This window comes from Streptopelia decaocto, assembly GCF_964273445.1.
Source record: "Streptopelia decaocto genome assembly, chromosome: Z".
NCBI lineage: Eukaryota > Metazoa > Chordata > Aves > Columbiformes > Columbidae > Streptopelia > Streptopelia decaocto.
The window spans coordinates 81,960,247-81,984,306 of record NC_138657.1 but is presented as its reverse complement, the minus strand read 5'-3'; the positions used below and the strand labels follow the sequence as shown (position 1 = coordinate 81,984,306).

The 24,060-nt window shown below is 46.6% G+C and overlaps 1 protein-coding gene across 2 annotated transcripts in view; it reads left to right on the top strand.

The window, feature by feature from the left end:
• Positions 1 to 24,060, top strand: part of ALPK2 (alpha kinase 2) — a 49,318-nt gene that overhangs the window by 12,559 nt on the left and 12,699 nt on the right. The window contains exons 3-10 of one of the 2 annotated variants that reach the window (XM_082075041.1): positions 864 to 1,011; positions 1,680 to 1,807; positions 1,903 to 1,938; positions 4,060 to 4,334; positions 4,457 to 4,545; positions 5,462 to 5,679; positions 7,446 to 7,494; positions 12,613 to 13,319. In XM_082075041.1, coding sequence (XP_081931167.1) covers positions 864 to 1,011; positions 1,680 to 1,807; positions 1,903 to 1,938; positions 4,060 to 4,334; positions 4,457 to 4,545; positions 5,462 to 5,679; positions 7,446 to 7,494; positions 12,613 to 12,895 — 1,226 coding nt within the window. In that variant the 3' untranslated portion in view covers positions 12,896 to 13,319. Of the gene's footprint in view, positions 1 to 863; positions 1,012 to 1,679; positions 1,808 to 1,902; positions 1,939 to 4,059; positions 4,335 to 4,456; positions 4,546 to 5,461; positions 5,680 to 7,445; positions 7,495 to 12,612; positions 13,320 to 24,060 lie in introns of those variants that run through there. The other variant, XM_082075042.1, reaches the window with a different exon arrangement.

Below are 24,060 nucleotides of genomic sequence, written 5' to 3'. Positions count from 1 at the left end.
GCGAGGCAGCTGTGTCCTGCCAGCCCGTGCAGAGTGCAGCAGCTCAGAGTGAGCACAGCAGGGAGCAGCACGTCTTGCATTTTACATCCCTTGCGTCTAGGGGCTTGTCTCACTTAAGTGCAGGGATGTGTCACGAGGCCAAAACCTTTCCCTGCGTATATGTTGATTCCCTGCGGCTGGAAAAGTAGGGACTTTCTTTAGAGGTGGGAAATGAATCCTTTGAAACTGAAGAGGGAAGCAAAGGCTGCTGACGTTATTAAGTGCGAATATCTAAGCACTAGGTGTGGGTTCTTCCCTCCAGCTGTGTTTTCAAGGCAACCTCGCAGAGTCTCATCCTGCCTGTGTGCGTCAGGTATGTTCCAAGAACACCTTGGAGACTGAGCTTCTCCTGGAACTTTAAGTCTCCTTCTCTGAAAGGCTGTGATCAGTTAAAAAATGTACTAGGTCCAAGTATTCGGTTAATGTGGATTCTCATTCTGTAACCACATGGTATGCTCTGCCTTTGTGGTGTCTTGTTTTACTGACAAAGCCAGCTGGTCCTTCAGTCACAGAGAATGTGTTTCGATAAAGAAATTATTTTATGTGGATACCTTTTCAGGCTAGAACTGCCCTTGGGTCTTGTTCCATAAATTCCAAATGTCTTTACATTGAAAACCTTTTCATTGACTGTGTGGGACACTGAATTAATCTGTTAAAACCTCCATATTTTAAAGCCTTGGTTCTGCATCAGAATAAATGGCAATTATTTACCAGTGTTGTCAGATTCATATTCTTAACATCTCCAGATCATTCTGGGATTCCTTTAAAATGCCAAAACAATATCATTGTCTTCTAATCCTAAAATGTGGCTCTTCTGTTTCAAGCTCCCAAGCTGCTGAAGAAAATCCAAGCAGATTTGTTCCCTGACTGCTCTGGAAACATTAAGCTGTGCTGTCAATTTGGTGACATTCATGGTGATTCCACCATTACATGGACTAAAGATTCCAAGTTACTATCTCGCGTGCAGAGAAGGTGAGTGTTTCTGAAGAACTGGTAGTTTCCAAGTAGCTTTTGGGGAAATACTCCAGTGATTCACTCTTGTACCTGTTAAGGGGATTAGTATGATAGGTGCAAAAAATCAACTTAAGCAGGGACTTTTCAGTCAGGCGTGGCCCTGTTCGAGTGCGGTTTCGTGCTGCCAGAGCCAGCCGGGGGCGGCCGCTGCTGGGGCTGCATTCACGTGGCATTGCACCCCAGAGGTAATGTCTGCTCTTGGTCCGCCTGTGAGGTTGCATACACAGACATCAGAGAGCTTGAAAAAACCAAAGGAACAGAGAAAGTTGAGTGAGGAGTCAATACCGAGGAACAGCGTACCGTGTTTGGGGCTTTATATGGTCATACTTAATATTTTGGCCATGCTATTGATAGGAATATTAGAATGCCTTTGATGTGATTTAATTATTTGGGGATTTGACTGAGGTACTTTCCTCTCAGAATGTAGAAGGATCATCTGTTGTGAAACACATAATAGGCTGACTGCTTCTAAGTAGGGTGAAATAAAGTATTTTGTCTATGTGCTTCACATTTGAAGCAGTCTTTGTGGTGAGGGGTGGAAATTCCAGGGAAAGGAGGAAGAGGTATAGTTGGGAAAGATCTTTTAAAAAAGTGTTAATGTGGAAAATCAACATATTCTGTTCCAGTGCCCAGGATGACTCTCCCGTCTCTTTGACAATAGCTAAAGCCACTAACGAAGACCAGGGAATGTATTACTGCTGCTTGAATAACGTGTATGGAAAGGTGACTGCTGAGTTTAATCTGACTTCTGAAGGTAAATCCCAGTTTATAATTTTGATTAATAATAATGATAATGGCAGTTTTCATTCATTTTTTGAGTAAAAAATCTGTTTCTTTGTTTCCTTGTAGTATTGGAACATCTCTCGAGTTTTCAGAATTGTGAAGGTATGTACACACATCTGTTTGAACGTGTGCTCTAAACTTTTGTTCATTCAGATTTCCGAACAGAACAAAGGATGGAAAAATATAACCAGATGGAGACGTTTTGATAGTTATCCCATGGGAAACTATGGGAATCCACCGAATCAGTATTGTGGTTTTCAGTAGCTGTCTCTCCCTTTTCGCACTCACCTCTTCTGTACCATGCAAGCTAAAATTCACCTCAATTCGTGGGAGTTTTGTGGGTGAATTACCTTCAGGTAGGATGGAATGGTTTGTGCAGGGCTATGGAGTACACGCCATGACAAATTCCTGGTCTGACTTGACCGTGTAAGTTCTCGTGAGCTCGGTGCACCAGCACTGCCCGGCCGGTGAAGGGTGAAAGGGCGATGCATCGGCACGCAGAGCCCCTCTTTTGGCAGAAAATCTTGCCAGGGGTGTTTAAACACATGGTCTTTGCAAGTCACCTCCTATGTAACTTTACTCCAAGAGAAAGGCAGCATGAAGATTTGGAATGCTTTCCCTATATGTTAGCATGTGTTTAATCGCACTCAGCATATGCCTTGCTGTGCTGCAGCTAAAGATAGATAGTGCACTGCAAATTGGTTTAGCATTTTTGAACACTCTGTACTAATTGAGTACTTCACTTAGGCAACTGGTTTTTCTTTCTTTTTCTAGAAGAATAAAATGAAACATTTAGTTCCTTGTTCAAATAAAGACAAGACTTTTCATGTATCAGCACTGTATCACTTGTGATCAACAAAGCGTTTTAGGTGGAGTTAAGGAACCTTCTAATCCAGCTCTGGATGAGCACTGTTTCCTCCGTGCTCCGAACAGAGCCGTTAGTGTTCCGAACCTAACCCGGAGATGACCATGAAGGGAGCTGAGGACTTCATTTGTCTGGAGTGTACACCTTTTGTGCTCTTATTTGTCTTTTCCACTGATGTTCCTTGAAATGTTACGATTAGAGCAACCTGAAGTGCAGTTAGGATGTTTTCGTTTCTCTCAGTGTTTAACCTTAACCACTTTTTAATCTCTATTTTTTTTTCTTTCCCATTTATATTCCAGTCACCATTTATAAGGGTGAAATCCATAATCCTGCTGGATTGCAGCTGTAACAAATTTAGGCACACATTCTTATGCCACTGGTACCTTCAAAATCCACAGGTGGGGGGATAGGAGAAATATTGTTGTACCGATTTCTCCTGAATATAAAGATCACTAAAATTCGTGGGTTTGCTTCTCGATTGAAGCTGGCATGGACATTTAGAGAGATGTGGTTCTTGTTCAAAGTGACTTATGAAATCAAAATCATGCTTTTTTTCCTACCTTTGCTAATGAACCTATTTTTAAGCTGGCGCTTGCCAGGTTGAAAAGAAACACTTTAATATGGCAGCGTGCAGCACTGGAGCTGGTGCGGTGAAGGTGGTCGGTACTGGGAAGGGCACGTTTCCGGCACGGTCACGTTGGGTAGGGACTGAGGCCCCTTTCAGCCGAGTGCCTCTACAGACACATGGGCACAACCTTTGAAAACACTCCAAGCTGGAAGCTAAAGCAGGCTGTGGTTATACTGGCAGCTTCTGGCTTTTCCGAAGAGACAGGCTCGCTTCAGAAGAACATGTTCTGGGCACAGTGGGGCACGGCACTGTGTTCTACTTTTAAATTCATATCTACATACACAGATGCTCATTAGCTTTGTTCCTGTGTTTGTAATCCCAAAAAAGCAGAGTTGGCAGGATCTCCTTATTCTCTCAGTGCCTCTTTAGTTCTCAGCCAGCTTGACTGACTTCACATTCATTTGAAGCTCCAGTTTAAAACCACCCTAATAGTTTTAAAAACAGCTTTTGTGATTTTCACCTGTTTTTTGTTTGCTATGCTCTGTATTCTCTCCTTACGGACCCGAACTGCCACTGTCCTCCAGGCAGCTTTAGATGGCAGAGGCAACAAGCTACATTTAGAGGAGTAGGATCCCAGCCCCATATGAACACAAGTTAGGCCACGTATTCTGTTTCTATTGAGCGTTTTCCTTAGTACTCTGTGGAGAGATGCATTTGTTCTCCCATGTCCACCCCTTTCCCTGCGACTGCAGAGGGACGTTGTGCAGAACAAAGTGGTGTTTTGTTTCAGGTGCGGAAGAAATTGAGTTCATGCAGCTCATGTTCAGAGAAGATTTAATCAGTGACAGCTATTTTGGTGGGAACCTGCATGGCACAATAGCTACAGAAGAGCTTCACTTTGGCGAAGGCATGCACCGGAGAGCCTTCCGCAGCAGGGTGCTGCGGGGCCTCGTGCCGATGTTCCTTCCTGGCCATGCCTGCGTGCTCAAAGTGCACAACGCCATCACCTACGGGACCAAGAGCAGGGATGATCTAGTGCAAAAGAACTACAGACTCGCGCTGCAGGTGAGCTTCCCTGTCCTTTATAAGCGAGAATTGTGTGGAAAAGCTGTCTTGCAAACGTTCAAACAGATGATCTGTTAAATGTTTTGAGGATTATTCCATAGGCATATCTGTTTGTAATACAGGAATGCTATGTCCAGACTACTGCAAGAGAGTATGCGAAGATGTATGCAGCTGAAGCTGAACACTTGGAAGGCTTTGGGGAAGTACCAGAGTGAGTATATAGATATATCTATATATCTATATCTAAAGATATATATATATGCATATATATACATGTATGTGTAGATACGTCATCCTGGCCACAGCTGCCCACTGATAGCTAGAAGTAATTACTGAAGAAGAAGAGAGAGGAGTCCTGAGAACAGTGTTATAGCTGGAGTCACGACCTAAATAATACTCAGTATCAAGGTGGTGAGAGATTCCATTCCCATTAGAGAAGGATGATAAGGAGTGAAGACAAAGGCATGATTTTTATATAAGTTTAGAGGAATTAATTCGTGTTTGTAAAGTAACACCACTGGGTGATGCTCTGGTATCATCTAGTAACAGCAGTGGGGGATAACTCAGCTTTCCAGCTTTCTGTTAGAAATGAAATATTGAGAGAAATCATGGGCATTCTGAAGCTGGTATGAAGTCCCTCCTTACACAAGTTTTCTCTGTAAAGAGAGGCTTAACCCAGAAGACCCAACTCTGATTCCAGGTTTTCCCCAAGGCTGGTTTATTTCATTTCAGAAGTTTTCCATTTCCTGAATGTGTTTGTCAGACCAGTAGCTCAGTCCAGGTTCACCTCTGCCTCCAGGGCTCGGAAGCAGCATCTTGAGGAGCTGGTAATAGATCTTTTTCCAAGGATTTGCTGTTCCAGTGTCAGGCTACTGTGCAGAGTTGGGCTTGCAACGATGGTTGAAATTCCATCTGCCTTGCGTGAGGGATAAGGCCTACATGCCTGGCAGCAGGCTGAATCTCCATCTCCGTTTAGAAGACACAAGGTCTTATTCAGATGTCTCCTGGCTTGGTTTAGACCTGGGAGCTGTTCATTCACTCTCTGAGATCACTGGCCATTTTGTCTGTTTCTTCCTCTTTCATTGACAGAACTCTGGATTTTATGAGTTTTTATCCCTTGATTTTAGGATCATTCCTATTTTTCTTGTTCATCGCCCTGCTAATAACATCCCCTATGCGACAGTGGAGGAGGAGCTGGTTGGGGAGTTTGTGAAATACTCTGTCAGGGATGGCAAGGAAGTAAATTTCCTGAGAAGAGACTCGGAGGCTGGCCAGAAGTGCTGCACCTTCCAGCACTGGGTGTATGAGAGGACCAGTGGGAGTTTGCTGGTCACTGACCTGCAAGGTGAGTTGTCTGGGTGGGGGCGGTTAAATGGTTTCCCAGGATACAGGCTGGTGACCACTCAGTCAATCCCAGCAGCTGCAGAACGTCCAGACTGTTATTTCTGAGCAATGTTTTCTTGGCTTTCTGTGTCCTGTTGGCAGTGCTGAGCACCCTTGTAATGGGCAGAGTCTCCTCCACATGTGGACGGTACCCTGGCCTTGTGCCCGTTTTATACAGAGTCTTGTGCTCATCAGAATAAGAGATAGGAGAGGGAGTTAGGGCATTTTATTTTCTAGCCTCTTCTAAGTGCACTGTGTTTATTTGTGTGTCACCCTGGGGCACAGAAAGACATTAATTAATTGTCTACTGTGGCAGCAGGGCCTAGCACGTATTAACCTATGCAGTATTATGATCTTTATCTAATCAATTTATGTTCTTACAAGAAGACAGTTTGGAAAGGGAAAAACAAATCTCACATTCTTAACAGTCGCCTTAGTAAATCGGGACACTCAGCATGAGTCAAGCCTGGCTTATTGTCTTACCTCCCAGAGGTTAATGAAATATCTGGTGAATGAAAGACTTCAGTTGTTAATAACAGCCCGGTCTTTCACTTTTCCTTGTCTTTAAATGCTTGCAGTCTCTGAAGAGTGGAATGCTCCACATTCAGGTCCTGGCTAGGTCTGAAGAAACATGTTTCACCAAGAAAGGAAAAATGGTGAAGGAACACCCTTCTCACATTCAGTAAATGCGGCCCTGAGCTTCTGAGGCGTGACTCCTTCCAACTGCTGCATTGCTGGGCCTGTCCCGACACCATAGGCGAAGGTTTATTTGAAATGGAGAGAGAGACCCTTGGTAAAGAAAATCAAAGAAAGGTGGAATCTTAGAAAATATCCCAAATACCTCTTTAACAAGAGAGGGCAGGAAAATCAGCAACAAAACTCCTGAAATTATTTAAAGGGAGAAGAAAGAACAGAATCCTAGCCTGAGTGAAGCATAACGGCAGAGATGGTATCTGGGCCTCTCTAATGATTGCTGCCACCAGGGTCAATATACCTGCTGCTGTTGAAGAGGAGCAGCCCTCCCCTCTGGTCATCTTCATATGAGTCTTTTTCAGGCATACCAGTTGAGATTTCTGAGAGTACTCTTGGAGGAAAATGGTCTTCGGACCATCATTTTCCTGTACAGAAAAAATTGCATACTGCAGGGCTGGATTTTGCCTATAAATAACTCAACAGAGGGACAGGTTAAATACCCAAGTTTTTGGAAATACTGAGTGAGAAAAGAGATTTTGGATCTCTCACTCAAAAAGTAAAACTAAGGTGGAGTGACCTATTGCTATTTGATTGGCAAAGCAAATACCCAGTTCCTACTGGTAGATATTGTACTCCCAAGTTTGCAAAGCATCAGGACCACAGACCCCATCATTAAATGCCAGGACAGGTGCATAAGCGAAGATTCTGTGTGTTTCCTACAATGCAGTCATCAAGGGGTAACCCCTCTTTCCCACCAGCTGTCTGGCACAGGAAACAAGTTCTGCTCTGTTTATCACCTTGCTGTCTGTAAACTACCAGCATGAGACTGACTTCTAGGAATTGCTAGTGATACAGAGCACAAACATCCTATTGTGCATTGGGGTACCTTAAAATGTTTGAAAAAATGGTGTCAAATGAGTAAAACCATGAATCAATAAATAATATTTAATGCTTCTATATATGCTGCTTTTGAATCCGAAGGTGTTCGTGGGAATTCCAGGGTAACATAAGCTCTCTTTCCTTGATGCCTTGTAGGTGTAGGAATGAAGTTAACTGATGTTGGCATAGCAACGCAGGCCAAAGGGTGAGTGACAAATTATTTCTGAACAGCATGGTTTTGCTTTACACATCAGTCTCTTCACAGTGTAAACACGCTGGGGGAGGGTGCACTAGAAATATATTCCTGTTTTAACTTTGGAAGAAAACAATCCTCATCTGACTCTTTTCACTTCTTTTGTTCATATTTATGGGAACCTGCCTATAAGGGAAACACGTTTCTTTTATTCTAAAAGGATAGGGCTACACTGTAGACTGGGCGTTGCTTTTCCTTCATGCCTCCCTTAAAGTAGGTGTATTCAAAGGGCATTTCGTGAGTGAAATCCAGGTCTCTGGTGACTTGCCAGCAAATAGGCTCTTTACGTGGTGGTACATCAGCTGGAGGAAGGTGGGGCTGAAAGTGCAGGGCCAGCTCTGGCCCCAGCCTGGGGGACAATGACAGCCCTGCTGTTTGTGCTCTCGGTGGACATCCCTCAGCCCCTGCCCGCTGCTGGAGCCAGCGCTTGCCCTCACCAGCACCTGCCCCAGCAAACGCAAATCCAGCCCCGCTGGCGGCTCCTGCTGCCGGGAGCCGGGGTGACCCTTCTGATGGCCCTCGTGCTCTGGGACCTGCCGCCGTGCTGGGCAGCCAGGGCAGGACGTGCCTGAGAGGGACTGGTACGGGAGCCGTGTGAGAGAACACAGCTGAAATCCCTCTTGCAGCCAGCAAAAGCGCCCGAGCTTTAGAATATGTGTATTTATGACACAAGCTTTTATGAAGAGTCCTTTCTCAGTTTAGAAGTCTATGAGTCAGTTTTTCTTCGTACAGCAGGCAGTGGCCGTCAGCTTTTATTGAGCCTGTGTTCTTGTCAGCTGCACGGGTGGAGCGAAGGTGTCTGTTCAGTGCTGTACAGGCCACTTACCTGATTAAAAAGAAAATGCATTCAGGGATCTGATGGTGTCTCTTTCCCTTCTCTCTCGAAAGCAGTAATTCTGAGATAAAACAAAAGATCTGTTTGTAATATTTAAAGAGGCCAGTTTCCTGGTAGTTTTATGATGACTTCAAGTTTTTTTGGGAGACTTTAGGAGACTAAAAAACATAGTATGGTACTGTTAAGATTTTAGCTGTATTATTAGCGAAGATACAAGGCTGATTTTGTGGTATAAAATCTGTGTGGCATACAGACATTGACGGAGTTTTCCTCAATGAGGCTTTGCAGAGGTAATGACCTCCCTGATCCCAGACAGGCCTCTGCCTCCAGGTCTTCGCAGCCTGAGCCCGTCACCTTACAGCCAGTGAAAAATGTCCTTGGGAAGTGCTTCTGTGATGAATGGGAGAACATTCTTATTGTTCCTGGTTGGAATGTAAATTAAATACAATTCTAATTCCACTCTAAACTTGTGATCAGGGGAAAAAAACGAACAATCAAACCAACCACCATCTCCCCCACCATGGCCAGGCTCGTAGTATAGTCAAGCTTTCACATCATCTCATATCGTAGTACAACTCTAATTGATGAATTTGTCATGAATTATTCATGGCATTCTATATCCCCCAGTGTTTCTTGTAAACCAAGCACAATAAACAGCATCTATTAAAATTCTGTACCTCTGTTCAGCATTACTCATTCCCTTTTTTTTTGGGTTCAGACTTGTATTCCAAGTCTGAACAACCATTTCTGGATAAGCATTTCTGTATCCTTTGCCTTCCTCTTTCCCTCCTGTCCTGTAGAGGCTGTGGAGAAATTCATATTTCCAACAATTAGCACTCTTTAATTCTGATCTTTTATCCTTTCTGTGTCTGATTTACCAGTGAATTGGAAACCAAACGAAGGCAAAGCGAAGGGTCATTATTCAATGCACTGAAGCAGCTGCAAACCAGTTTCTGTCGGTAGAGGGCGAAGCCCAACTAGAAACCAGAAAGCCTGGAAAATACTCTCAGTGTAGCCACTGGGGTGCAGCAGAGTCAGGCGAGCGGTCCTCCGGTAAGCTGTTCAGTAAATCATTTGCTGAAGGCAAACAAAACAACCCGGCCAATTTAGAAGCTATGCACAAGTGCTCAAGTATTTATCCAAGAACGGTAAACACAAAAACGAAGACTGAGGAGCACAGTGACCCGTGCTCACGCTGATTAGCAGGAGTGCTGTTTGCCAAAGGTGCATCTGAACGTCTGTCTGACAAATCTAGTTTTACTCAGCATGGCAACAAGAGGCATTGGGGACAAATCCAGCCTTCCCCCTTCAGATTTAAGGAAGATTTGGCTCAAGCCAATCCCCAGCTGTCAAGTTTGGGAGATGGAATTCTGTCCGGGTTTTATTTGTCAGTCTAGTCAGTGAATTAATAGCGTGTGCTGTGCAAAATAACAGATTCCTGTTTTTCCAGGCTTGAAACGGTCAATAATTCGGTGTTGTTGAACACAAGGCATGTGATAGCAATCCAGGCTGCACAGTCCGGGAGCCACGCGCTCGTGGGACGCTCCCCGGTTCCACACAGCACAGCTCACCAGTGCTGCGAGTCGCAGCAGGGCTGTGGCCATCAGGTCTGTCCAGAGCACATGTGCCGTGGGGAAGCACACAGGGCTCTGGAAGCCGTGACAAACAAACACCAAGAGCTGGGAAAGCTCTGGTGCAAAGCTTTGGTCTCCTGTCTGTGGGTGAATTCCCCTATGGCCCGGTAGGAGCCGTGTTGCTGTCTGCACGCCGCAGAGCCACGCGAGGCTCGGTCGCGCCTCTCGCCTTCCCGAGCGGACAAGGGCTGCTGCTCGGGCCGCATCCGTAGCCACAGGATCCATGCAAACCTGTTGCTCTAAGAGAGGGGAAATGAGGATGGCTTGACTTAGGAGCAAAGCTATTAAAATAAAAATGATCACGTGTTTTTAATATAAACGTTCTGTCTCTTGTTCACAAGATATTTATGTTCTTTGGCTGCAAATGTTTCTGGCATTTGTTGAATTCTAAAGCTAAAGTTAGTTAGCAGAGCATTCGGTTGTTCATGTAAAGTGTCTCTTACTCGTAGTATCATCGGAGCAAATGCTGCTGCTTCTGCTCTTAGGTCTGATGTTCCTTCAAAGACACACAGGAAGGGACAAAACCCAGATACAGATAGGAAGGACATTTAGACAGACTTTTATTTACTTCATTATAAAAACGGACCTTTTTAACTCAACTTCTTCTTTCCAACATTATTTTCACAAATAAATTAATATTATCAGAATTTTATAGCATGAGAATAACACAGGAAGAAATTTTCTTTAGCTGCAACAAAATGGCTATGTCGGAGAAAGGAGTAAGAAAAGGAGAGAAAGAAAAAGAGCGTGTGGCCACAGATGAGAAGAGCCAGCTCAGTGCAGTGAGCCCCGCGGTTCCGTGTCGTTACTGCAGGGCACGCGTGCAGGCAGCGCGCGGCGGAGCAGAGGGCCGGGGCCGCCCGCAGCGCCGCGTCACCCGCAGGGACCCGCGCGGCAGGCACAGCGGCTGTGGTGCCGTGGGCACTCACTGCAAGGGCACAGCGGTGAATTGAATGTTCATGATCGATTAATCAGAATAGTTTGGTCTAAGTTGTTGCTCTTTGCTGGCAGTCCATTGCTCTGCTCTAACTAGTTTCTGGAGTCAGGATCAGTGCTTGATGTACAGAGATTTTTTCACTGAGCATAGTTTGCCCGTGGAACCGAATGTTCTGCTGGTGTCTCTGGAGCACACACCTGCTGGCTCTAGGAGAGACGCTCACATCTGAAGTCTCAAGTCCATTATTTCTCCAAAGGAGAGAGAGAACAGTTCATTCTCTTGCTGAGCTCCAGGGTGTAAGTCCTGAAGTAACAATGGCACTGCTCTTAAGCTTCCTTTGGGTAAACAAGCACAGAAGTTACTTGGAGAGGAAAAGAGAATTGGGAAGGCCCTGTGGTTCTGTGGCTGCGTACAGCAAGCCGGCCGAGCGGCTTCTGCAGAGCAGGGCGGGCTGGCTGCTCTTTAACCGGGAGGGGAGCCTTGTCTGCTGTGAACAGCTTCACTGGCAAATGATAGCAGAATACCTTTGGAGCTTTATTTCGTTGAGATACATATGAAACGTTCAAAAACTCTGACTTCAAAGAAGAATCCGAAAATAAAAGATAGGTATGATAAGACAAAAAGGACTCCCAAATACTTATGACGAGAGAGTTGAGCTCTCAAATAGTTTTTCTTGTTGAAGTTAACCACCAGCAATAATTCAATTCCTTAGAAGATTAAGGTCTGCTGTTCACCTTACAATTGCCTGCAAAGTCTTCAGCATCATGGCTGAAACAGACTGTCTGCACTCACTTGGGATTCATCCTCCATGGGTGGGCAATTGTGACAGTGTGTAAAAGCAGCAGCGAAACGTATAGATGACTTTTTGGCTGTCAGGGGGCCTGCCAGTCTGCGTTACCATTTTGGTATGTGCCTGAATAAGCAATAAATATTGCCTTTTAGATACACTAGAGAAACTTTCCGATTTGCATTATCCGCCAAAGAGGTATTTTTCCCTCCCAGGGTGCAGTTACCGATCTAAGAAAGCAGTTGGCCTGAGGTTTCATCTTTTTGACTACTTCTCTGTAGAGGAACACCGGAGATGCAAAATAGGACAGTTAGGTACAAATGGAGGCAGATATCGTCCCCTTTTGTTGCAAGGGATTTTATTATATTTTCACCACTGGTACCATTCTTTCTAAGAAAATTTGGCAAACTATGTTGCAATAATTATCTGTCAGAAGGAGTTTGACCTTCTCAGAGCGACGGTGTGTTCTTAGCACTGTGCAGTCTTCATGAGGAAATAAGTTCTCTGGAATGCTGTGCAGTGAGCATGTCGTGTTAACTTCAGTGCTAAACCCGTTTGTTTGGTTTTGTGCAGTGATAACTCACAGTTCACCTCTGGGGATGTTGTATGTCCAGGGAGCCACGAGAATAGAATAGAACATGCGCTTCCTAAGGTTACCAGTAAAAGGAGAGGAGCATCCTGCTCTTTCTTCTCCCTTCTCTACCCTGGTAATTTGACCAAAACTTGCTCCTTTAAAAAGCAGGTGCAGCATGCATGGATGGAAGAGACTTGCTTAATGTTTTCAAGTTGCTTATGAGTCAGCAGTCATTCTCTGCCTCCCTGTGCTGAAAATGAATCTTCAAATCCCATCTGGCTTTTCTTTTCTTTGTTGCTACAGATACAAAGGTTTTAAAGGCAATTGCTCGATTTCCTTCATTGAGCAGTTCAGAGCCCTCCACCAGTGCAATAAGTACTGTGAGATGCTGGGGCTGAAATCTCTGCGAACCACTCATCAAAAACAGAGGAAAACAACATCCATGAAAAGCAAAAATCTATCAAACTCATCGACTATAAAGAAAACAGCACCCAAGAAAGCAAGAGAACCTAGAGACTTCATTTCTTCAGAGCACCGAGTTGAACTGTCCCATCTCGCGAAAACTCCTCTCGAAGATACGTGCTAACGATAGGCACCAACTTCAGAGCTTTGCCTTATGACATTATTCTGAAGTCATCCTGATGCAGATGCCAACAACAAAGCAAGCAGCTGATTCTGTGGTCTGGGTACCTGAGATGTAAGGGCAGGGCAAGGTTTTGAAGGCAAACTAAGCCATCAGCCTGGGTTATCTTACAGCCCTTCTGTGTATTGGTATCTGCGCGTGTCTTGTACGTTCAAGTGCACCACACACCACTGGAGGACATCTGCCTTTCTGTGTGTCTGTGGCCCTGTGGGTTAAGCTGCTACATCAATATCAATATATTTAAGAAGCCACTTAGCACAAGTTTTGCACAGTAGTGTTACTCTGGCTGCTGTAGAAAAATGGTTTTCTTTCCCAGACTTTTGCATATTGTAATCCCACTATAATCCTATTCTTGTATTTTTTTCTTCCACTTACATGTCTTTTAATACAAGACAAAGCCATTCATGATTGGATGTATCTGTCTTCTGCCCCGCCACCCCCCCCCCCCCCGCATTAGCTGGCATCTCTAAGGTCCTCACAAAGTGATGTCATCTGCTTAAAGATGGGCAACTTGTGGGATTGTCCTTGCTGTCCATGCAAGCTTCCTTGGATCCACAGTTAACCCCATGGCACAGGACAGAGGACAGTGGTGCGTGCACCAGTCCTGGTGTGGGATGGAGGTTTGGAGTCTGCCGTTGCCAAACAGCTGCTGTCTGAAACAAACCATTACACATAGGGGCTTTTCTGTGGAACACAGAGTTGTTTTTTGAAGGACCTGACAGGTGCCCTGGGCCAGGACCTGTCTGCTGAGGAGGCACAATTAATCCAGAGCGCCCAGGCAGGGCCAGAACTGCGGGGAGATAGTCTGCTCCCTTGAACTGAAGTGTAGCTGCTGTGCAGGCAGAGGAGGGACCAACACGTGCCAGAGGATGCAGCAGGGCTGCCGGAGGCGGCAGGTGAAAAGCCACCCTGCAGTGCCCACCACAGAACACAAACACCGAGCGCGTCAGACTGCTCATCCCCGCATGATTTCTGAATGGCAGGTGGTGCCAGAAACCAGCCCCTGCGTGTGCGAGTCCCCTCAGTGCTGAGGAGGACAAAGGCAATTTCAGACTAGGTTCTGCGTGGTGTTTATCATCAGTGGATAGCGAAAAAGAGGGAAACTCTTGGGGACCCGCTGACACTAGGGACAGAAACTCATCTGCCTGCAGTGTAGATGTAAATCTGGGCTGGTCATCCTGGGCTCCCTGTGCGATTAATGGAGATCTCAATGGGGTTTAGAGCAAAGTGCAGGTCATCTGAAAAACAAACGTTTGAAATAGGTTAGATTGACTGTGCCAAAAAGTGCCTACATTCTGGTTATATTTCTGGTTGGATTTGATATTTTTCATTCATCTTTCAACTAGACTTGACATCTATACTCAAAAGCTAATTCCTGAGTTTCTGTCAGTGGAAAGTCTAACTGATGGTAATAGGAGAACCTGGCAATACACTGGTTTAAAGCAGTCATTTTTTCTGTAATAGAACAGAAGTTTCAATTATAATAATGTCACACGATCTTGTTAAAACTCAGTCGTTGCCCTTGAGTTCAGCTACACATGCAATTACAGTGAAATAATTATACATTAATAGCTACTGAAAGTAGAAAATACTTGACTGATTAGCTCGGGTTCAAGCCATCGGGACAAGGTTTAAACCCTCGCTCTGGGGGGGTACTCGAGGGATTGCTCTTTGGTGTATCTAAGGCAGAGGTGGAGAGCTGAGGCTTTGCCTGTTCTTTGGTTCCTCGTTGCCCAGTTCTCTCTCAGGCTGGTGAGCTCTCTGTGCTGTCCTCCCGTCTGTCTGGTGGGACAGGTCGGAGCTCTGTGACGGGAACACCCTGGCTGTGCAGGTCCCTCAGAAACATCCCCAGTTCCTCACTCGTGTCTCGGTCACAATAGAAGGAGTTTGGCATTTAGATAGTGACACAGAGAGAACTCCAGTGTGCACGTCGGAAAGTGATGGGAAATGGCGATTAACAGACTGTTTATCTGCCCATCTAGATGTTCGCGTCAGACTTTCTACAGAGCGACTTTGCTAAGAATTGTTGTTCTTTGTAGACTGATAGCAAGCCACTCTACCCACCTTAGTCTTGCTGTGACAGGAAATACGTACATACACCTGTATCAGGAAGTATTTCTGGGCTGCCTGAAAAAGCATGAAAGCTGAGTGCATCTAAGCTGAACTTCGTACAGAGGTCTAGACCAGGAAACCAGAGCGGGAGGAGAAAGTTGGGTCCAGTTTACGGCAGCTGGCTGCAGTGGCAGGAGAAGGACTGGCCTGGTGGAACGGTGGTTACCAACACGCCTCAGCTGGATGTCTGCAGAATCACGAGCAGTGACATGGACAGTATCAGACTTCTCTTTGGGCTCTAGATTTAATGGCCTGTTGAGGTGAATGGGAGAACCAGCGACCTGTTTGTTTTACAGACGGGGTTCCAATCTGAGCCAGAGTCTGGTTTTTGCCTTTTACATGAGGGAACCAAAGCATGGGGTTTGTGACGAAGTCAACTAAATATAAACATGTGTTTTAATCTCAGCAAAGACACCAGCAAAAGCAGAAAGTGGAACCCATGTTTTGAAGGAGCACTTAGAGGTTACTTCTTGCTGCTAGCACTTGTGTCGTTACATTAATAAATATTCTTAAGCGCACACAGAATGAATGAATTGCACCGTGCGCTCACAGCAATTTTAAAATGTTACGCTTTTCGTAGGGCACCACTGTAGTTCAGGCTGAAGCTCTAATGCTTTGTGATTTAAATTCTATTATGCAGACCAACAATGGTAAAACATTCAAGAATGGAGTCAGTAAAGCTTCTACAGGATTTTTGTTCTTGTTCAAAGTAATTAATCACATGAATGGCCTATAGGTGTTGGGTTTTTAGAGCTATGTGTCCTTAGAGATAAACTGATCATTCTGGTTTTTCTTTTTTCTTTCTTCCCTGCAGTTTGCACGTGGGTTAGAAAACATCTGAGCTCCAGTGGAAATGTTTTTCAAAAACACTTACGGGGTTTCAGTGTATAGGTTCGTGTCCACAGAGCCGCAGGCACATGCTTTTTGATCTTTTCTCAACAAGTGTCTGTGATCATTAGCACTTCCTGGCTCAGCGAAACCCGGCCTCCTCTGTCCCTTTGGCAGCAGAACCCTGGGCACGTGTGGCGTGTCCAGAAGCTGGGTGCAGCCGCGGTGACGCCAACACCCGTCCTCCGGGGTGCCAGGACACGGGCTGCACTTTCGCAAACCCGTGCACAGTTGCCGGGAATCAGCTGCAGATTCTGGTTCCAGCTTTAGGTCTTAAATGACAGTCTCACCCCCAAGGAGAAAGTCGGTCAGCCTGGTCCTGAAATATGGGGACATGTGTTTAGAGTGCAGTAGAATTTTCTCTAAAACTGGAAAACTGAGAAACTTTTAACCAAAATGTCCACAGCAGTTTTTAGCCTGTGCGGGACGGCAGATCATTGCCGTAGAAGCGGGACTGTTCTTCATGGCCAGTTCCAGTGAGCAGCGGCGTCCATTGCAGCGCTGCGGTTCGCGCCCCAGTCCCGGCTCATCCAGCAGCTTTAGCAGCGCTGGCCCCGGCTCTCCAGAGGACGTGGCTGGAGCAGCCGCTCTGTTCTGAATGCTCTGCCTTGCATATTTAGCTGCTTCAAGGAGATGTAAGGTGCAGAACCCCATTAGAAAACAAGCACTATGTTTCCCAATCTGTTCCTTATAACACATAGCATGAGCAAATTCCATGCAGTTCTTATTGGAGGAACGTTCCAGTGTAACTCCCGCAGCTGAACCTCACATCACTCCACACTGACCTGCAGGGATGCAGCTCCATTATGCCTTCATTTCTTTCTTTTTCTTGTCAAGAAACTTCAGCATCACTAATATTGTGTGGGCGTTGTAAAGGTCATGTTGCTCTACAGTAGAAGCCTCAGCAAATAACTTTCCATTTTTGAGCTTTAAGAGCACACTGGTAAGAGCGTAAAAGGGCGAGAGAATTAATCTCCACTGTTATCCTGCCACAGAGCGCCAGGGGAAGGTCAGGAACTGTTTGCCCGTGTAGATGTTTGACTGAATATTTTGAATGGGTTTCCTTTAATAACATGACAAGTAGAAGCTGGGGAACCTGTACTGCCATTCCACCACCGAGCTACCAGCCGTGGTGATTCACGTTCTGCATCTCTGAAAGAACGAACAACGTGGAATATGCTGTGGTGACATTGCAAGTCGTAGAACTAAATGACAGCCTCGATCCCCAGCTCCTGCTGTTAATGTGATATGGATATTGTGCTCAGGCAAGCAGCACGAGGCTGACTGAGTGGGAGGAGAGAAACAGCATAAGATGTTCTTCACATAAGAAGAACTGCAGTGCCAGTAATCAGAAGGGCAAGCAAGACTGGTTCAGGCTCCCTGGAAAGCACTGCAGGCGTGATGAGGAGGGAAGGGGCTTCATTTCTCTCTCAATCAGAGGTTGAGAAGAAAAGTAGCTACTGTGAAAACGTTACACAGGGGGCCTTGCAGATGAGGTCACTTGTCCTTTCGTCCTGCAAAGCCAGAGAAAAGAGGAAGGAGTTCCAGCTCTCTTGCTCACTCCTGCCCTCGAGTTACCTGCAAAAAGATTCCCTCAGCTAGAAGCTTGTTCTCAGCAAAGACCGTTGGAGAAATAAGCCGCAATTATCTGCAGGTCTGCTGATTTCACTATGAGTGTGCCATAAAACACAGTGGGTGTGAAACTGCTGTGATTTACTGAGTCTTGGACAACAGGAGAATACTGGCTTTGGGAGAGAGTCTGTTGCTGCTGGATTCTGGCTGTTTCTGGATGACTGAGGTTGCTTGGTTTGTGATGGTGGCAGAAGAGTGTTCCTCATTGGTGTTACTGCTTAGTGCTCTTACAGATGCCCATCTGAGCCAGATGTTTTGGATCTGGCCCACTACATCAGCCTGCCCAATTCATTTATCTAAAGAAATGGATAGGGCTCAAGCTTCTGGCACGGGGCAGCCCAGCCCTCACCTTTCCCTTTCCACGCTGCCCACAAAGAGCCTGCAGCCGTTTTACACAACTGGAAGCTCACTCGCCGCATGAAGTTCAGGTTCCCTCAGCACCCAGCAGATCGGCGGTTGCCGTTGCGATGGGAGCGCAGGGATCGGGCGAGGAGGGCAGCTTGCGTGCCCTGGCTGGGTCTGTGCGCGCGGGGCAGCGCAGCGTGGCACAGCTGCGGTCGCTGACAGGACGGGTCCGTCCAGCAGGTGACATGCAGGGGTGGACTTGTCATCAGGAGCTGGCAGAAGGCTTTTGTGGCGCACACCAGAAGGCTGGTTCTGCTGCTACAGAGAAGTGTTTGAATGACCGTCCTGTGTAAGGCAGGAAACATTAGAAAGGAGGAGTAATAGCTCTCAGAAGAATTTTTATGAGGAAGTTGTGGCACCGCCCAAACCAGTAGGTTTAGAATATAAGACAATGGGCTTGAGCGTGGAGCTCAAATCATATGTACATTGTGACACAGAAGGGAACAAAGCTGAAAGCATTTGAAACTAGAATATATGATGTTTCAAGTTAGAGGTCGTAGCTTTTTATCAGAATCTTGGAAGGTGTTGTGTTTGAAAAATGTCATGAGCATCTCAGTCAATTAATGTTCCAAGCGTATGCTCTAATTTGGTGCCAGAATAAGAGCCGGAATTTGAGTACATCAGCCGACTGGCTTCAGTGTTCTGTTGTCATGGTCAGTCCAACAGCAAAAAGAAAATCCCAAGCTGGCCTGGTTTTTCAGAGCTGATCACAACCCCATTGGCCCTGACAAAACCCACATTCCTAAGCATGACATTGTACTGATGATTCCTTAATATGACTCGTGTGCTTTCCAGTGGGAATCTGGAAGTGCATGTAGCAAAACGTCTATTTCCCACATACTGTGGTGGGTTTGCTTATAAAAGAAAGAGCGGAGTCATCTTGCATATATGTAAAAAGTTTATTTATTCCTCAGCATGATGGGAAGATGTATTGCTACAGTTGACATACTTTTCTGAATTGATGTCTTGTCTACCAGTAGCTATTTAGTGTGATAATGGCGTTTGATAGCCAGGACACAAACACCATTGTCACACTCCACAGCTCGGGCAGCAGCAGAGTAATATATACACATCGCAGACTTCAGCACGGACTTCCGAGGTCTGCAAAGCACAGAGAAAAGACCATGGTTATGCGTATTTATACGTGGTGTATCAGGATTCTCACCAAGGAAGTGGGAGGCAGGATTCCAAATTTCTTGGGGATGAATATTTTGTCTCAGATAGCTGTAGTAATCTAAAGCTAAGTAACTTTAAGCGTCCAGAGGAGGTGGACAGGCACCTTGGGGAAATAATCCTGTCCTAAGAGACAAAGATAGGGAGGGAGGGTCGAATCACCCTCGTCTTTCTTTTATTGACGGAGACAGCTCAGAATAAGTGCTTGACTTTTACAGGGCTATGCTAGATCTGAGAAATCACGACGCTAGAGATTATACTTGTTTTCCATATACTTGTTTTTACCAGCATTTTAGAGCTAGCCCCTTGGCAAACAGCGGGTTGGTCTGTAGCGCCAGTCCCGCTTCCCTGTTTGACTCTGCCTGTTAACAGCTCTACAGCAGAGCAGTGGGCGCTGGAGCCAGCGCGCGGCGCTGGGGCTCGGCTCTGCGGCAGAGCAGTGGGCGCTGGAGCCAGCACGCGGCGCTGGGGCTCGGCTCTGCGGCAGAGCAGTGGGCGCTGGAGCCAGCACGCGGCGCTGGGGCTCGGCTCTGCGGCAGAGCAGTGGGCGCTGGAGCCAGCGCGCGGCGCTGGGGCTCGGCTCTGCGGCAGAGCAGTGGGCGCTGGAGCCAGCGCGCGGCGCTGGGGCTCGGCTCTGCGGCAGAGCAGTGGGCGCTGGAGCCAGCACGCGGCGCTGGGGCTCGGCTCTGCGGCAGAGCAGTGGGCGCTGGAGCCAGCGCGCGGCGCTGGGGCTCGGCTCTGCGGCAGAGCAGTGGGCGCTGGAGCCAGCGCGCGGCGCTGGGGCTCGGCTCTGCGGCAGAGCAGTGGGCGCTGGAGCCAGCACGCGGCGCTGGGGCTCGGCTCTGCGGCAGAGCAGTGGGCGCTGGAGCCAGCACGCGGCGCTGGGGCTCGGCTCTGCGGCAGAGCAGTGGGCGCTGGAGCCAGCGCGCGGCGCTGGGGCTCGGCTCTGCCCGGAACAGGCTTTGTGGTTTAGTAGCACAGACTGGGGTTTGCGTTTGTTTAGCCTGCAGGTCTGATAACATTTCTGCACATTCTCAGCGAGTATAAAAAATCCCCTAAAAGATCCTGTTGGTCAGGAGTGGCCTAAGAACCAGTAACTGAGGGCCATACGACGCACAGGGATTTCTTAAACCATGGGAATTCAGTCACGTCTCATAATCACAGCCAAATACTGCAGAGAAAACAGAGAAAGGAGCACGGGGAAGGGAGGAGATGAGAAACTAGAGCTTGGGTGAATAGGAGTAGCCTTTGTATCTCATTCTTCCATGGATCCACTTTTTCCTCAGCAAGATCGTATTGGATATTGACTGGAAGAAACAAGTGGCCTGTGCAGACGGAACGTAGCTCTGTGAGAGTGCAGGCCAGCTGGTGAACGTGCAGTAACAGGAGTAACAAGTAATGCCAGTGGCTGGTTGGTAAATGTAATGATCTGCTAACTTGTGGGGGAAAAAAGAAGGGGAGACAGACCGCAGAGTGGAATTCCTTTATTCCCATGGAACTGTTAAAAGTCTTTCAAGGAGAGCAGAGTACATGAAATATTTATGTTCCATTTTGTGTGAATTTGAGTAGATTTTGTATGTGCTGAGTACAGAAATGTTTTTGGAGCTACTGAAAACTTGAATTTTTGGCTCAAATAAGAATGTTGTGTGGACTGGTTAGAAGCACCATGGGAGGGGATGGAGTTGTTTGGTTCTTTTTTTAAGCTCAGTAAATGCATTCCTATTTTAACATAATTGGCAGCGTTTCTTACCCATTTGTAATAAAACTGGACTCCAGTAGTTCTGGACCTGGTTTCATTTTAGCATTCAAAAGTCAGACTCAGATCCTCAGGGCACTCCACCCGTGCACTTGGCCTTCCTGTCAGCCGCATTGTTCGTGTTCCTAATTCACTGCCCCGTGAGGTGTCCCACTCACACATTAACCCCTAAACACTTCTGCTTTATTCTCAGTGTGTTGTCAGCGCTCCCGTTGTGCATTCCAGCTACAAACGAGAGAGGCACACGTGTCTGTCACCCGCTGTTTGTGATATCTGAATGTCTGAGGTACGTACACTGAACATGGTACGGCTAGGGAGGAAAATCACATTTCTGTACTTGTTGAGACCACTGGTCACCATTTTAAATGCCAGCTTGTGTAAGCAGGAGAGGCAGAACCCAGCTGGAATGAGGGCATGCTGCGGTTTGTGACAAGGGCACCCCTGTGAGCCCAGCCTGAGGTTTTGTGTGGGCAGCCAGCCCAGGCCAGCTGAAGCCCTGGGGCTGGCGGCCTCCCAAGGAAATGATCCAGAAGAGCACCTGCTCGCCAGCCGAGACGCAGGGCGAGGGCTGCCCTGGAAGGAGCTGTAACAAGACATGGTTAAGGATGAGGGCACGGGGCTCTCAAATACAGATATTTGTATGCAGATTTTCAGGTAGGGAAATACAGCTCACTCTGTTCTACAGCCTGAAGAGGTGAGGTGCCAGCAGAGAGGAGACACTAATGCACGAACTACCTGGCTGCCTGCATGGACTGAATACATCTGAACCGCCAGCACACTGCGCAGTGTAGCAAGGTATTTCCTCTGCGATCCTTACCTTCTGATCCAACCTTGTGTCTTTTCTGGATCTCTTTCCTAAACGTAATCTGGTTCAACCAGTGTTGATGAGTCAATGCAAACTCACTGGGGTCTGGACTAGTGTAGCTACTAATTTGCAAGTACAACTAATGAAGCCTCAGTGAAGCATCAACTGGTTCATCAAGCTGAGTTCTGAGTGGCCCTTGGCTGGTAATAGCAGAGAAAGAAGCCTTCACTGGCTGGTTGCCAGGGCGGCCTGGTGTGGTTTTCAAACGTGATTATTACGACTGCTCTGTCATTGCCATCCTTGTCAAGGAAGTGATCCTATAGATGCTTGGGCAGAGCTGAACCTTTTCCACGTGCTTTTCATCTTTTACTGCTTTTATCTGTGTTCTGAGTCTGTACATGCTGTAGTGGAAACAGGTGTGCATGTGAACACACACACAGACCTGTGGGACAGGTCTGCACATCCACGGCTGAGGCCACTGTGCCAGCACAGCTACAGAGCAGACGTCTCCTGAGGAAGGTGAGGAGCTGCAGCACCAGAACAGCATTCCGTTCTGTGAATTACTGACGGCAGATACACAGGCACACCCAGAACTTGCTCTGTCTAGTTAGGATGCAGCTTGCGGTTCTAGACCTGAGGTCTGCAAGTCTATTTTTAATAAATGTGCCTATGCCTATAGGTGATAATGGGAAATGAATGCCAAAGGAACGTAAGTACTGTACCTTGCTTTATAATTCATCACAAAGTTACTGTGTTTTCCCCTTAACTTTCCTCGTACACATTTTATTCGGCCTTCTCTCTGCAGCAGAGGAGAAAGGTCGTGCAGGATCCTACTCTAATTAAGCTCTCTGAGAAAAAGTGACTATTGCTGGCGGCGCAAAGAGCAGAAGCGCCTCTAGACTTTCGTGCGAAATGTCTGTGAAAGTGGATAGCCAGGCAAATGGTGCAGCTGCAGGCAGGTGGTTTGATAGTTCCACAGCTACGTGGAGGTTTCTAGCAATTCAACAGAGATATTTCCAAGACAATAGGTAATGAAAGGAGGAGAAATGGCCTCTAGTTTTTGGTACCACAATGGGGGAAGAAACCTGAAAGAACAGGAAAGTTACTGGACGGGGAGAAAGCCAAGTATAAACATCAGGGGAAAAAAATCCACTTTTTGCTTCTCTTTTGCTAGACATTTATATAAAGAATATTATTAGAATGTTCCAGTTGAGAAGATCAATGTGAAGAACAAATGGGTTTTTCAAGAAGTGTCCTGATGGATCCCAGAACCTTGCCCCTTTGTCCATCTGGATTTGGAAGCACCCCTGTAGCCCTGGGGAGGTCGAGCCATCGACTTCCCTGCCACCCCCTTTTTTGAAACAGTAAACGTATAGGGTTGCTTGCCCACTGACATGAATAAAAGCCAATCTCTTTAAAAGTCCAGGCAGAGATCGCCAGATGCAAGACGTTAAATCCTGTTAAATTACGCAGACAGGCCACAGGCATTTGTGGATATTATGGTATGCTGAAGTGCTTGCTATTCAGAATTCTCCTGCACTATTTTATTTACATTAGTACATTTTAGCATTTCCTTTTGCTCAGATGAATGAAGCAGTGGAAGGCACTTACCATCTGACACAACTGCCAAATGACCCTCTGGTGTGTCGTCGGGGCTCGTCAGACCTGAGGTTCTCTTGCACGACATTGTGCTGAATGTCACTGTATTCAGGTCCTGGCCGTCTTGGTTTGCTTTTACGAGTTCCCAGCAGCCGTCGGCAATGGTTGGAAGCCTCTGGTTCCAGTGCACACCTTTCCCTCGCCCTTTATGGGATCCTGAGGTTTTAAAGTAAACAATTAATTCTCTTTCTGATAAGTCATATTAAAATATTGATCTGGGGGAGGGGGGCGGCCCTCACTGCCCAGAGCCGGCGTCACCTTTAGTCGGACAGGCTACAGAACGGAAGCCAGCTCTGGGCTCAGTTTTCTGTGTCCCTTCGGAGCGCATCTCTGGGCAGGGAAACGTGCAAAGTACAGGTTTCTTTCCGCTGCCTGTACCGATTAACCCCGAGATGAAGAGTCTTGACTCTGTCTTCATATCAATTCATATCCCAGCCTTGGTGTTACCTTCTGCCCTTGATCTATTCAGAAAAGCCTCCTGAAGCAGGGGCTGCTTTTTGAATGCTGGTACTGCGTTATTTTTCATTAGGAGTTTCGCGTTTGGGGCTTGTGCGTGCACACGGGATAAAGATGATGGAATTACTCGCAGTAGTAGTAGTACTAGTTCATGGTCTGCCCATAGTAGTAGAACAAGGTTTGGGGAAAGTATTTATTTAAAAATTACCTATACAATTATAC